At 44.5% G+C, this 16,657-nt stretch overlaps 1 protein-coding gene across 12 annotated transcripts in view; it reads right to left on the reverse strand.

Annotated features, from left to right (window-relative positions):
- Positions 1–16,657, reverse strand: part of PTPRS (protein tyrosine phosphatase receptor type S) — a 540,344-nt gene that overhangs the window by 446,364 nt on the left and 77,323 nt on the right. For all 12 annotated transcript variants that reach the window (XM_082243959.1, XM_082243967.1, XM_082243958.1 and 9 more), the window contains exon 3: positions 6,471–6,612. In XM_082243959.1, the coding sequence (XP_082100085.1) occupies positions 6,471–6,612 (142 nt within the window). The remainder of the gene's footprint in view (positions 1–6,470; positions 6,613–16,657) is intronic.

Genomic DNA, 16,657 nt, shown 5'->3' on the forward strand with positions numbered 1-16,657 from the left:
GTAGCCGGCCGGGGCAAGGTGTTACACTGCGGATCTACGGCGGGAGCTCCGTGAGCTGCTTCCTCTTACATGCCCGTGCGGCCACGCCCCCCTTCAATTGCTTTATTAGTGATCGTTGACTTTTAAATATATATTTTTCAGCATAATTATACCCTGGATGTTTAATTTTATTTTTAGATGGTACTATAGTTAGAGATTATTTTGTATATTCTTTATTTTTATATTTATTTATATTTATTTTTATATTTTTATTTTTACATATTTTTATTAATATTTTTATGAATAATTTTTGGACAGTTTTGTACTTTGAAGTGTTTTAAGTTTTGTATATTTGAGATTGTAATGATAAGTGAAGTCTTGCTGTGAGGTCCCAGCTCGTCCGGAATACATTGATTATTCAGAGATAATCTATTTCTGTTATGGTAGGCTTCTTGCCTATATTGAGCTTCCGGGGACACTTGGTTAGCCGCGCCTCATTGAGGAGGAGTTAGGCATATGTGTACTCTCGCTGGTCCGTCCAGTCTCCACCCCTACTGACGAAGTCGTGACGCGAAAGCGTATGACGCCACGCATATAGGGGGCGGAGACTCCGATGGACGAGCGGCCACTGCACAGTACGGCTCCTCACGGCTCCATACAGCTCAATTGTCTACTGCCTGCGTTGGCTCGCACAAGCCTGATTGTGCTTTTTTATGTGAGTGCAATAATTTTATTCAAATAAAGGGTTATGTTGCAGTGAGCACTGAGTCACCTTACATTTTTATTTATTAATTGCGCAGATTATTTATTCTTTCACATATTTGAACCCACAAGGCGAAAAGTCCAGGAAGCACTAGGCGCCCGAGTAGAACGCGCCAAAACAGGGAAAGGTAGGACCTGACCCCTAATAGAATAAACCTGCACCACCGTCTGTCCGATCCATCTGGGAATAGACGCAGCAGACGCAGGCAGTCCCGTTCACAGACCATCCGTAAGTACAGAGAGTGAGCCTGACTCACGAAAAGACTCAGTAGTCGCCAAGTACACCTTGAGTGCCCACACTCGAAACAGAGTAAGCAATGCACATTCCTTAGGATGTGAGGGCTCAGGACACAAGATGGGAATACAATGTCCCCATGCAAGTGAACACCAGAAACTACCTTTGGAGGTAAGGACGGATCCGGAGGAAGTACCACTTGGCCCCATGATCAACATATATGGAGAATGACAGGACAATTTTGCCAGTGCCGACACCTGCACACAGAGTGACAGCAACCAAGAAGGCCACCTTCTGTTTTAAGGTAGGCAGGGGATACCCTCGAATACTCGCAAACAGAGGGTCTAAAAGAACCGACTGCACCAAATCAAGGACCCCAGTGGGTGACGGAGATCGCACCGGAAGCACCAAGTGTCGCACCCCCTGGAAAAAGTGACGCACCAGGGCACAGGCAGGCCTTCGGAAGAAATTTACTAAAACTGAAACCCGACCCTTCACAGTACTTAAGAGCGAGGGGGAGCCCACACAATATACGACTGTCTTCAAGCAGGGTGGGAATCACTGAAGCAGCCAAACCCCCATCCTTCAGCACCTGGCATTCAACAGCCAAGTTGGCAAAGTCAGCGACCGCAAAGTCGACCGGGAGATGAGCCCCGGAGACAATAACTCCTCCTTGAGAGGAATTCTCCAAGGAGCGTCTGCGGCCAGCCTGACCAGGCCGGCGTACCAAGCTTGGCAAGGCCCGTTCGGAGCCACGAGAAAGACCGGAATCCCTTCCACCTCGATACTGCGAAAAATTCTTGGCAGCAACTTGGGAGGAGGAAAGGCAGACCGCAGCTGAGACTGACCTTGGCCCATCCGTGAGCACGCACACATGACCATGCCGGCGTCAGCCGCGCAGGTGACCATGCCGGCGGCAGCCGTGCGCAGGTGACCATGCTAAACTCCACGGCATCATTCAAGTTCTTGCCCATGACAGAACCCATGGTGCACCCGCCAGAAGGTCCCGGGAGCGGGCCACAAACCGTAGCACTATCCTGTAGATGTGATGCCAACAGGTCTGGATTGCCCCCAAACGAAGGCACAACTGCAGAAACACCTCTGGATGAAGGGACTATTTCCCTGCATTTAAGGCCTGTCGACTGAGGCAATCCGCCTGCCAAGATTTCCACACCTGAAAAGGAAACAGCTGAAGAGCTGGAACAAGGCGCACTGCCCAATGAAGAATTGACACATCCAAGGCCGCAAGGACACCCTCGGTGCCCCCTTGGTGAATGACATAAGCCACGGTCATTGCGTAGTCGATTGAACGTGCACCGGGCAGCTGCAGGTGCCTGATCCAGTGAACCAGGCAAAGCCAGATCGCTCTCAGCCCCAGGACATTGATCGGTAACCTGGATCCTCCAGGAACCATACTCCCGAAGCAGAGAACCTGCCGAGGACTCCTTCCCAACAAGACAGGCTTGCATCCGCAGTGATAGGTGTTGAGGAAAAAGAGGAGGGAGGATTCCAGCTCAAGACTACCTGGTCAGCCAGCTCAGCCAAATCCGAAAGTCCAGAGCGTTTGGATTCTTGTCTCATTCGAGAAGGATCGCCTTCTGGGGGATCCCCGAGAAGGATTGAGCGAAAGGGACCGTCTTGAAAGACGGCACCATCAGTCCCAGAATTCACATACAGGTCCGAAGGGACGACCATGTGCGGGACATGAACCGCAGTCTGAAGTTTCAAGAGTCTTTTCCCCGGAGGGAGAAAACACCCTGACTGGGGGAGAGTCCAAATTCAGGCCCAGATAGTCCAGTCTCATGGAAGGGACCATGGATGACTTCTGAAAGTTCAGAACCCACCTGAACTCCTCCAGAGTTCTCGTGGTGACTTCCAAATCCATTTGTCACCACCGTAGGAGACTCCACACGGAGAAGCAGATCTGCCAGGAATCACCGCACGGATCCGCCCTGCTGCCGCAACAGCGACAGGACCGGAGCCACACCTTTGTGAAGATCCTAGTAGCATAAGTGAGACCCAAGGGCAACACCACAAACCGATAGAGATCCTTCCCCATGGCAAAAAACGGAGAACCCGTAGATATCCCGAACATAACAGGATGTGAAGGTAGGCAGCTTGATGTCTATGGAGGCCAGGAATCCCCCTGATGCAGGGAAGCCAACGCCGCCGGAACGGATACCAACTTGAATTTTTGATTTGCACGGAAGCATCAAAGGACCAGTTGGTCCAGCTTGTTGAACCAGAGCCTGAACTGCCCCACAGAGCCCCAGTAAGCGATCCGGGGCAGCCGTACATTGGAAGGAAAAAACCTTACCGGAAATAAACGGATCGGGACTCGATCTTGCAACTGGACCGCATGACCTCCTGAACCCAGCAGCCTGGGATCCGGGCCAGCCGCAGGTCCTCGACCTGCAAGGACCTCCCCCCACTCCCTAGATGGGTGAGGAAGCACCTTCAGGCCGTGTAGGCCTAGTCCGCAGGTCTGGAATAAACCGATCTCATGTTCTCCAGACCAGGGTCGTTTGGAACTACACGCGGAAGTCTGGAAGGACTTTGCCACATCGACCGTCCCTGAGGGTCGAAGAAACTGTTTGTGAGCCGAAAGGGAAGAACCCCGACTGCGACAAAGGCCCTTACCCTTGTTAGTCTGTGGAAGAAAACACTCTTCCCCCCGTGAGACCCTTATATAATGTCATCCAGGGCAGTGCCAAACAGGCGATCCCCCTAAACAGGGAGATCCATTAAGATCGTCGTAGAAGTTTGATCTGCAGACCAACACTACGGTCAAGTAGACGCTGGATAACCACTGCCGAAAACGACAAGGTGACCCATATGAGGGAGCCTCGACCAGCGCGGAATCCCAAACAAATTGCAGCCCCTGCGCCAGCTGGTCCAACAGCTCCCCCAGGGCAAGAGGGACATGCCCCACACCAAGTCACGGCGGTGGAACTCCGCCCATCAGGCAGAGTCTGCGTGGCAAGGGAAAACATAAATACTGTTCCCAGTGCAGACTACGCCAGGGAGTACAGATTGCAGGCCACAGCCCGCGCCATCCTATCCCCCAAGTCCTTACAGAACGGGGATTCCTCCACTGGAACAATGGTAGTCCGATTCATCTAGAGACCGTACGTCCACCAAAGGCGGAACAGTCCTCTGTACCAGAGACTCCCCAAAAGGGCAACATCTAACGGCTGCTTAGACACCCCAGGGGAACGTCTAAATATGGTCCCCTCCTACATGAGCAGCCAGCAAAAAGAGCAGCTCCAGATGGCATGTGAGTGCCAGATGCCACCTGCACCCCAGGTGCAGCCGCCGCTGCGACTCCCAAATCGCAGGGTGTCACGCACCGAAAACAGTCAGTGCATCCACCAGTGCCTGTCGCAGCAGGGGAGGTAGAAATGCCATCCTCATCATCCGAGGAAACAGGGTGGGAGGTAACAGACCCGGCAGGGAGGGCCCAGGTCTGGGACGGCTGAGCCAGACTCAGACTCCGAGACATCAGATGAGGCAGAGATAGGTGGAGAACAGTCTTAGCGCACCTACCACCTTCACCCGGGCAAACTCCTGAAAAGGCATCGACGGACAGTGGAGATCCGGGAGGCCCTGCGGCCTCCGTGAGGGGGTCAGGTGGGAACAAATGGCCTGCAGGGTCCATACTGAACCTGAGGAACCCGCCAGCAACTTTTAAAAAGAATAAAAAAAATTACATTCTTTTTTTGTAAAAGCGGCCTCAGATCACTACAGCATCCCCTCGGAAGTAAGGCGTGCGCTAACAGACCCCCACACAGAAGGAGAGACCACCCTCATGATACACTGTCCTCCAGGCACTCCCACCACCGGCCTCCATTGCAAAAAATCTACTGCAAAATGGCCGAAAATGGGTGTACAAAGATGGCCACTTCCATAGAAGCAGACAGAGGCTACAACAAAATGGCGGCCCGTGCGGCAATTGGGGCCCACAGGGGGACCCCCACAGCAGAAGACTCCACCAAGGGCCCCCCTGCAGGATCGGTCGAGCGCCGCGGACGGCGCACTCCCCCGGCCCCTGCCTCAGGTAGGCCCAAACAGTCCCCCACGTGGAAGGGGGGAGGGTAAGGCGGGTAGGGGGGTGGTGGAGAGGAGGGGGGTCACAATAGGACAGAGGGAACCCTGGAGTGTGACGTTCCCACCAACCCAGAAAGAGGGCCCGCGTTCACCCCAAAATCCGCCAGGGAAGGGGTGGACGGGATGTTTACTCACCATACCGGGAACACAGGCGGGCGCCATCTCATGACAGGACCCCCCCCGTCACCAGAGTAGGGGGACTATCGGCCAAATAGGAACTCTGCAACATCAGCCTAGATCCTGTCGTGTGCGTCCTGGCAAGATATTTAACTCGCAGGGACAGTCCCCATCCAGTGGGACTATGTCGTGGCCTGATCCAGCGCGGAGCTAAGTCCTACACGCGCACGATGACCAGACTGGGGTGACCACTGGATATGGGGATCCAGTCTGTCGCCCAGCCCGGCATAATTGCTAGAAGATCTAACAGGAAAAACAATCCGGGGAAAAAAAGACTAGCTAAAAAAAATCTACATATAAAAAAATTACTTCTATGCTAGGACCAAAGATCCCAGCAAGGAACTAGGTCCTTACTCCTGACTAGGCAGATAAAAACTGGCATCCTATGTAGAAAGAGAGAGGGTGTACCCTCCAGGACTGCCCATAGGCGTAGCCAGAACTTTTTTCTGCCTAGTGTTCTACTCCTGTAGGGGGCAGTATTACCCTACTGATAGGAAATCAGAGAGAACTGCGTCTGTTAATGAGCGTTAGAAAAAAATGTTTTTTTTTTTACCAGTGAAAGCTATTGGTGGTTTCATTTTCATTACATATATGGAAAGTTGTTACCAGTAAAGTATATAGGGGTTTTCTGGAATGTATTCCCGTGTCTATGTTTTATAAAAAAGTTGTGATCTATGTATGCATGAATTGTGTTGATAGATGGCCCACACACAATCAATGTAGTAATACATAGTAACATTTTACAAATTCTTCCAGATGTATGTAAAGCCAGGAGCACAACTGTATAAACTATAGGCTTTTAAAATAGGATTTGGGGAGAAACAGCAGAGGATAAGGAGTCAAATAATGCTGAAAGAAGTACAAAAATATCTCAGTTGGGAGAAATGATGTATAATGTTATAATAATAGCTGTTATTAATATTATTATTAATGTACTCTGGTCACCCAAAAGCATACCTCCAGCCTTCTAATAGATTCCATTTAGAAGGAGACAATTTGTTTAAACTATGACATAAAAAGAAAATCCAAAAATGCTGTATAAAGTGTTTTTCTAGTACAAGGAGGAGAAAGTGCTTGGCACTGGACTTTTCAGATAAACAAATTACTCAACCTAAATTATTCCCTATTTTTATTACTCAAAATGCTAATCTTTTATAAACAGTAGATGTTTGTAAGGGGACAAACAATTTTAATTGGTATGGTTGTTTACCTCTTAGGACTGTGAGTTTAGCACTAACTGTAGCTTCACCTTTACTGTTATGGGCAACACATTCATATACATTTTCATCTCTCGGCGTTCTTAGAGGTTGAATACGAAGAACTGCACCAGCACCTTCATCAAATTCTATAGTCTGTGGAGAGAAAGAGAAACACAAAGTATGCAGGTATTGCATTATTAAATATTATATGTCGTACATTAAATATTTATTGAATACTTTTAGTTTGCAATTACACTTAACAGTTTCTGTAGCTCAAGGTTTGAAATTAATGAAAACCTTTGACGGCAATGCTCATCGATTTTAAGAGAGAGAAATAAAGAAAGCAAAACACACACTCAGATAATATTACTTTGTAAAATGCTTTGAGTCTCACACTAGAAACATGCTTACAGGAGTGGAGGTAAAAGAGGTAATCTTCTTGGGTTGCAGCACCTCCTTTTTTTGTGCTATCAGGAAACTGGAGGGGTGGGGTCTTTGACAAGGTTTTAAAAGTGCTGGAGTTCAGATGTAGTAAAAAAGAAAATTAATGCTGCGCTATGGTGATAAGTGAAGTAAATCCAAAAGTGCTGCTGTGCATAAAAATCAAAATGATTTTAAAAGTGCAAATATAGAAAAGACAGCGCAGATTTGGGTGTTGAATTACTTGTAAAGTGCTCAAAGTGCTAAATGTTAATGATTAGTGCATATATAAATAAATACCACATAAAATCTTAAATCAACAAGAAAATATGCAAGTAAATATAAATAAATAAATAAATAAATAAATATGGAAATCTCTTAACGTATATATTAAAAGTGCAAATCACCACCTAATATATAGTGCAATTAATATAAATAGAACGAATAAATGACATATAAAAGTCCAATATCAAAAAAACCAAAGGTGCAATAGCCAGCAAGTGGCAAGTGAAAGTCTTTTGATTGTAAAAACAACCCGAAAAGGTGCTCAAGTGCTGGAAATGAATGCATGCGACAATGGTGCGATGGTGGTGATCCTCTCCCCTAGGTAGTTGACACTTACCGGACAGTGTGGACCCTTAAACCATACAGCGTAAGGGTCTCACAGGCATGGTCCGGCATATAATCCGGGTGAAGTACTGTGGATGGAACTGGCTGTCAATGCGGGTTCACTGTACAATCTCACCAGATGGTCCCCATATAGAAAGGAAAGGAAGAATCCCAAATAGCGTAATATTGCTTAAAAATTGAATTTATTGGTCTCAACAAAAGAATAAAACTCACATTTTAGGTGATTAAAACAGGCACTGTACGAAACGGTAGATCTTCTAAAATGACGGTGCGCAGCGGGGCTTGGCTCCGGCGTGCGTTCCACCGCTACCGGAAGTGACGTTTGCAAGGGGCTCGTAGCCGGAAATTGCGTCTACGCGTTTCGCCTCCCACTGGGCGTTATCAAAGACGTATTTCCGGCTACAGGATGGGTCATCTTTTTTATACCCCTCCTTGTTAAATCTAATTGTACACTTCCTATTTCCTGTTGGGTGTACCTGACCTCATGTACACCCAAAACAGGAAATCGTCACGAGTACTGTTTGCATACGGCTTACTAAAAACAAATAGACTTCCGCATAGAAACAAATAGTTTAGCATATAACTTCATTCAACTTAACATCTATATTTGGAAATGAGTATTCCACCCGCAAGCACATATAAACATTATGTGACACAGATGCCATAATGAATGTTGAAAATATATAGGAGCAAACGGGGACATAATAAAAATTGAAAAAATAGTAATAATTGGATATTTGGAAAGGGGCAATATTGAATATATATAATTAGGGTGGGCTCTCTGAAGTGGAATGCCCATCTCCATTTATCATATAAAAATACATGGGTACATGGAATGACTACAGCAAATACTAGAGGTGGATAAATATCTGCTAGGAAATAACGGAAAAAATAGAATATTGTTTATAAATAGTATGTGAATAAAATACAATTTAATATTAAAAATATTCAAAAATGATCATTATCATTTAAATTTAGAAATCCTTTGAAAGGTAAATGTGCAAGGGGATCCAAAGGACACTATGGGCTATGGCTGGATCCCTATGTGAACAAAAGTGTGTAAGGATGTCAAAATGACAAATCCCAAAAAGGTGGAACAAGTAGCGAATATATATAAAAATATGTATACAAATATGTATAAAAATAACAGTAGAAGGAATCCAAACATTTAAAATGTAAAAATTCCCAAACTAAAATTTCAATATAAAAATTTTTTAAATCCCTACCAATTGGATAAAAAGCAATTCAGATCAAAATCTTTGTTTATCCCATAAGGCTGGAGGGTCTTTAGAGAGTATATCCATCTCCCCTCATTTCGTGAAATACCCTGGGTTAAATTACCCCCTCTCCAGTTGGATACCACCTTATCAATCCCGCAAAATTTTATTCTGGTGGGGTCACTATTGTGGACCAGTCGAAAGTGGTTGGAGAGGCTATGTTTTTAAAAACCATTTTTAATGTTGGTTACATGTTCTCTTAGCCAAACCCCTAGTAGGCGAGTGGTGCGGCCCACATACTGGAGTTTGCAAGAACACTCCAATAAGTAGGTTACATGTGTTGTATTACATGTTATAAATTTATCAATTTCAAAAGTTCTACCATTGCTGGTAGATCTGAATTGTGTTGTTTTTCTAACCCTATTTTTAGAGGTTTTGCACATAACACACCTACCACAAGAATAGAACCCTACCAAATCCAGGAATGTCCCTGGAGGTTTAGGAGGATTGACTACATTCTTGGCAAGCCTATGTCTTCGGGTGGTGGGTTTGGTGTAAATAAAGTGCGGTATTTTAGGCAATATTTTTTCAAAAATAGTGTCTTTTTGCAATACTGTAATGTTCTGGTACCTCTGGTACCCTTGTTCCATATTTCTCCTTTTCTAATTGCGTCCCATCTTGTGTAACAAGAGACGCATATACCTTTAAGACCGGATGACATCATTGCCGAGCGCCGCTATGAGCGGCTATTTCAATCGCCGGCTTTCTCTCACTCATCGCTCGTTCAAACCACATGTTCACCGCACCTTGTCCTGTGAAGTCGGAGCTGCTGACATTTCCTTTGCTGAACTGACGCCGGAACCCCGCCGCTGATCCGTATCTCGCTACGGGATCACCTCTCTATCTATGGACATTGTTACTACTAACCTATCTAAGTGATAAGTACCCCACAGGGGATTCCTTACTAACCAATCTCCTACTGTCATCTACTGCAATTACCAGGACTATCTATCTATCTATTCCATACCATCTGCATAGACTGTTAACTCTTGGGACTGCCTTCAACTATCCTTGCACTAGGTTACTCTGTCTAAGTATACTCCATCTGTGTCCTCTTACCATCTGCACTATACTAGACATCAGAACCTATCTGCTTTACCATCACCTGCAACTCTCCTAATATTACTCCTAGTAATCACCATACAACCTGTCTCTCATCTATACATTCTCATATGTTCTATCCCTCCACTAAAACATCTGATTAAGTATATGTATATTGCATAACAGGCTGTACACCGTGATGAAGTCCTGAGAGTTGGATAGGTTTATTCAACAGTATCTCTACAAGGCTACTGAGTGTGATAATTCTGCAGCTGAAAATCCATGCATTAACAAAAACGCATGAACGTTACAGATTGAACGAGCCTTAAAAAAAATATGGATTCAGCAGAATTACCCACTCATGTACTACAATTAAAACAGCAAGTAGATGCATTGATCCTTGCGCTTACAGAGGTACAAAACGAAAATCAGACCTTGAGACAGCAGGTTGGCCGTCTCACACAGCTTTCTGCTACTCAGCCCCGTGAGCCTAAGATAAACCCTCCTCTAGTGTTTTCTGGTGATCGGAGCAAATTTCGTGAATTTAAAAACGCATGTCGTTTACTTTTTTTGTTAAAACCTCTAACCTACACCACTGACCAAATTAAAGTTTGTACCATCATCTCCTATTTAACGGGTGAACCCCGGGCCTGGGCAGACGCTCTCTTTGAAAAGGATGATCCACTCCTTAATTCTTACCCTCTATTCCTAGCACAACTCGCTAGTTTATATGAAGACCCCAATAAGCAGAGTACCGCTGATACCCAGTTACGGGCCTTGAAACAAGGAAGGAGACCCGTTGAAGATTTCGTGGCAAATTTTAAAAGATGGTCCCCTGATTCAGGGTGGAACGACACATCTTTGAGAACGCAGTTTAGACTCGGCCTATCTGAGGCCGTTAAAGACGAGCTCGCCCGAGCGGATTTACCTGGCACTCTGGAGGGACTGATACAGACCAGTATCAATATTGACAGACGACTACGAGAAAGAAAGGCTGAGAAGATGGGCTCACCATTTTCCAGTCCTTCTCGGATGTTGCCCGCTGACCCTACTCCTATGGAGGTAGGAATGATACGCCCACCTCTGACCCTTTCTGAACGTGCCAGAAGGAAGACCGAACATCTTTGCATGTACTGCGCATCCCCGAATAATTTGATAAGCGGCTGTCCCCTTGTCCGCAGAAAAGAGGGTGAGTGTTCAAATGTCTTGCTAGGCGGACTCACAACTTCCTTTTCTAATCCTTATCTTTTTGTTCATTTAACATTGCAGTGGGACCAAATTAGGATCACCACCAAGGCTATGATCGACACAGGATCTTGTGGAAACTACATTGACATTTGTTTTGTCTCCCTTAATAAAATACCTATTGTTTCAAAACCCAAACCTGTCTCCGTTAGTTTTATTAACGGTACCCCCCTATCCTCTGGTCCTATCACCAGTCAGACACAGGCACTCCTTGTAACTGCTGACGAGTCTCATGTGGAGACCACCACCTTTGATGTGTTAACATCACCACATTTCCCAATCATTTTGGGACTTCCCTGGTTACACATACATCAACCAATCATCGATTGGAAAACAAGAACGCTAGCGTTCTCTTCTCACTATTGTGAAACGACGTGTAATCTCCCCACATATGATAGGATCCTGTCTGTAGTGCCGGATGACAATATACCCAAGTGTTATCAGGACTTATCGGAGGTTTTCCTTGAAAAAAACGCTCAAATGCTACCTCCTCATAGGGACTATGATTGTTGTATCGATCTACTCCCTAATAGCAAGTTGCCCTTCGGACATGTTTATCCTCTCTCACAGGATGAACTCTCTCATCTTAAGGAGTATCTGGATGAGAACTTGGCAAAAGGATTCATCCGACCTTCTACTCCCTCCACTGCTGCTGGACTCTTCTTTGTCCGCAATAAGGATTCTAGCCTTAGGCCTATCATTGATTTCAGACAATTAAATGCCATTACAATAAAGGATCGTTATCCTTTACCTCTTATTCCTGAACTTATCGAACAGGTGCGTGGAGCTTCTCTCTTTTCAAAATTGGACCTAAAAGGGGCATACAATTTAATTCGAATCCGTAAAGGGGATGAATGGAAGACGGCATTCAGAACCAGATACGGACTGTTTGAGTACCTTGTAATGCCATTTGGGCTATGTAATGCTCCCGCAGCCTTCCAACGGTTTATAAATGAGATATTCAGAGACTTGCTTGACATTTGTGTTGTAGTATATTTGGACGATATACTTATCTATTCTCATTCCTTACCTGAGCACATAAAACATGTGAGACTTGTGTTGTCAAGACTACTTGCACATAACTTATATGTTAAATCAAAAAAATGTTTGTTTCATAAAGAGGAAGTACTATTCCTAGGATATATTATATCAAAAAATGGAATCAAGATGGACATGAGCAAAATATCCTGCATTCTAGATTGGCCTGTGCCAACCACTCACAAAGCATTGCAAAGGTTCCTAGGATTCTCTAACTACTATAGGAAATTCATTAAGAACTTCTCTGCGATTGTGAAACCTCTCACACAACTCACAAGCACAAAGAAACCATTTAATTGGTCAAAAGAAGCAGATGGAGCATTCTGTCTGCTGAAATCAAGCTTCACTACTGCCCCCATACTATGCCATCCAGACCCATCCCTTCAATACATCTTGGAGGTAGACGCGTCAAATATGGCAGAAGGAGCAGTTCTCTCACAATGACCAACAAACACCTCACCTCTTCACCCAGTTGCTTTCTTCTCAAAGTCATTAAGCAGCCCCGAGGTGAACTACCCAGTAGGAGAGAAGGAGTTATTAGCCATAAAACTGGCATTAGAGAATTGGCGACATCTACTTGAGGGCACTCAATTGCCAATCCTGATATATACTGATCACAAAAACCTTCAATACCTTCAGACTAATAGAACTCTTTCCCACCGGCAGGTTCGGTGGTCGTTATTCTTTCTGAGGTTTAATTTTTTAGTGACTTATACGCCCGCAGACAAAAATAAAAAAGCGGATGCACTTTCACGACTAGCCGAGAAGGATTCTACCGAGGTTCCCTCAGTTCCTATAATACCACTTGAACGTATTATCGGTGTCATTCGCTCCCTGAAGGAAGAGATTTTGCACAGCATAGGACTGGACTCACCTCCACCACAACTAACTACTGACGCAGAAGGCTTCCTCTATTACAACGATAAATTATACATACCCCCTACTATGCGAACCAAGATCTTGGAATTGTCGCATGATGTACCTATGGCAGGACATATGGGTATGACTAAAACTTTAAATCTACTTACTAGGCAGTTTTGGTGGCCAGACATGAAGACAACCGTAAAAAAGTTTGTTTCATCTTGTGATATCTGTGCAAGGTCTAAAATCGACAACACGAAACCATCGGGGTTACTTTGTAGTTTACCGATACCCCAGGTTCCGTGGGAAGTGGTATCCTTAGACTTCATAGTGGAACTACCACCTTCCAAAGGATTCAACACCATCTTGGTATCAGTGGACCATCTGACAAAGATGGCACATTTTACTCCTATCCGAAGACTACCTTCGTCCAAACAAACAGCGGAATTACTTGTGAAACATGTCTTTAAGTTACATGGTATTCCAAAAACACTACTGTCTGACCGTGGTTCACAATTCATCTCAAAGTTTTGGCTAGCTCTATGTCAGATACTACGAATAGAGCGTAAAATTACTTCTCCATACCACCCTCAGACCAACGGACAGACAGAGAGAGTTAACCAGTGCATTGAACAGTATCTGCATTGCTATACTTCGTATCTACAGGACGATTGGGCAGATCTCCTCCCGCTGGCGGAATTCGCCTATAACAACGCGACTCATAGCACTACTAAACAAAGTCCATTTTACCTAAATTACGGGTTTCATCCCACACTCCTTCCACCACGTATCTTGCCATCAAGTAATCCAGTGGCATCTGATTATCTTGCCCAGATAAAGGATTCTCTGGGATTACTCAACAATACCATATCACATGCTCATAGCCAACAAAAGAGGTACTACGACCTCCGTAGGAAACCCTCTCCCCAATATGCCATTGGGGATCTTGTTTGGCTTTCTACAAAAAATCTGAGATTAAAAATCCCTAGTAAAAAACTTGGACCTCTATTTCTGGGACCTTTCGCAATAGAGAAGCTTATTGGAAAAGCTGCAGTACAACTCACATTACCAGCAGACCTCAAGATACATCCTATCTTCCATGTGTCTCTACTGAAGCCCCATGTTCCTAACCAAGGAATAAGGCCTACTATCTCACCTCCACCTCCTGTACAAGTGGAAGGTGGAGAAGAATTTGAGATAAAAGAAATTTTGGATTCCCGTTTCAATAGAAGAAGACTCCAGTATCTTGTACGATGGAAGAACTATGGGCCCCAAGATGACACCTGGCTGGATACCTCCGATATACATGCCCCTAGACTGATTCGCAATTTCCACTCGAAATATCCAGAAAAAACAGTTCTAGAGGCCTTCCGGAGCCGGCCTTAAGGGGGGGGGTACTGTAATGTTCTGGTACCTCTGGTACCCTTGTTCCATATTTCTCCTTTGCTAATTGCGTCCCATCTTGTGTAACAAGAGACGCATATACCTTTAAGACCGGATGACATCATTGCCGAGCGCCGCTATGAGTGGCTATTTCAATCGCCGGCTTTCTCTCACTCATCGCTCGTTCAAACCACATGTTCACCGCACCTTCTCCTGTGAAGTCGGAGCTGCTGACATTTCCTTTGCTGAACTGACGCCGGAACCTCGCCGCTGATCCGTATCTCGCTACGGGATCACCTCTCTATCTATGGACATTGTTACTACTAACTTATCTAAGTGATAAGTACCCCACAGGGGATTCCTTACTAACCAATCTCCTACTGTCATCTAATGCAATTACCAGGACTATCTATCTATCTATTCCATACCATCTGCATAGACTGTTAGCTCTTGGGACTGCCTTCAACTATCCTTGCACTAGGTTACTCTGTCTAAGTATACTCCATCTGTGTCCTCTTACCATCTGCACTATACTAGACATCAGAACTTATTTGCTTTACCATCACCTGCAACTCTCCTAATATTACTCCTAGTAATCACCATACAACCTGTCTCTCATCTATACATTCTCATATGTTCTATCCCTCCACTAAAACATCTGATTGAGTATATGTATATTGCATAACAGGCTGTACACCGTGATGAAGTCCTGAGAGTTGGATAGGTTTATTCAACAGTATCTCTACAAGGCTACTGAGTGTCATAATTCTGCAGCTGAAAATCCATCCATTAACAAAAACGCATGAACGTTACAAATACATGCCAATGCTTGTTGATTATTTTCTCTAAATCTCTATATTGACGGGAAAAACCGGTCATAAAGGCAGTTCCATATGTGTTGTTCTAATTCTTGGTCCTGGTTTTAATCATCTCCTTCCTGTCAAGTTGGCGTACTTCTTCTTTGGTGTTTAATAAAGATTGCAAGCTGTATCCTTTTTCTTCGAATCTTCTAATGATTATGTCAGCTTGTTTGTTGTAATCATTTTCATCATTACAATTCCGTCGAATTCTAATCAGTTGGCTTTTAGGTACCGCATTCAGCCATCTGGGGTGGTGGCAGCTATGTTTTGGGATATACCCATTTCGGTCCACTTCTTTGAAGTAGGTCCTGGTGCATAGCTTTTCATTATTCTTATAAATAGTTAGGTCGAGGAAGTTAATAGTTTCTTTATTCCAAGTGTCGGAAAAGGAGATAGAATACTCATTGGTTCTGATCTCATCCATGAACTCCTGGAAGGACTCCCCTCCCACACAATTAAGATGTCATCTATATAGCGTTTATATAGACGTAATTGCGGTCTATCCTTGCTGTAGATGACCTCTTCCTCCCATTTGCTAAGAAAGATGTTCGCTACTGATGGGGCGCATTTAGCACCCATGGCTACGCCTTTTTTTGTCTGTAGTAGCTGCCACTATGCCAAAAATAATTCTCGCTCATGGCCAATTCAAGGGCTTGCAGAAGGAAATCGGTTTGTTCCTCAGACATCTTGGATCTATTCAGGGCCCATCTTACTGCCTCCAATGCATGTGATTGATGTATGTTGGTATATAGAGAATCAACATCCACACTTGCCAAAATCTGTTGTGGATTAGTGTCAATCTGTTCCAATACTTGTATAACCTCCTTGCTGTCTTGCAGGTATGCCGGAAAGGTTTTTGCCAGGGGTTGTAAAAAACAATCCAAATATTCCCCTAGTCTACTAAATATGGACTCAATTCCACTGACGATTGGTCGCCCTGGGGGATTTTCTTTGTTCTTATGGACCTTGGGAATCTGATAGATGACAGGTATTCGAGGTGCACTTGGGACTAAGTATTTTGCTTCTTTTTTAGTGATAAGCTCATCATGTAACGCCCTCTTGATCATTCTCTTCAATTTAGCTTTATTTTTGTTGGTTGGGTTTCCTTTAATTTTCTCATAGGTTTTCTGGTCTCCCACCAACCTATTGAGTTCATCAAGGTAGTCTTGTTTGTTAAGAATGACCAGACCTCCCCCTTTGTCAGCGGGTCTGATTACCACATTCTTTTTGCTCTCTAACTTTTTGATTCCAAGGTCTATGTCTACTTGCTTTTTCCCAGGTTTTGTATTGAGTAGTTCAATCTCTTGTTCTACTAGGGTTTTAAAAACCTCACTAAATTCGTGATTCTTAGTTTTAGGATTAAAAATGGACTTGTTCCTTAATTCCGTATATTTGTATCTTCCATTGTTCACTTGTTTAAAATCTCCTTTGTTAAAAAAATGT

This window comes from Pelophylax lessonae, assembly GCF_965119305.1.
Source record: "Pelophylax lessonae genome assembly, chromosome: 1".
In the NCBI taxonomy this organism is placed as follows: domain Eukaryota; kingdom Metazoa; phylum Chordata; class Amphibia; order Anura; family Ranidae; genus Pelophylax; species Pelophylax lessonae.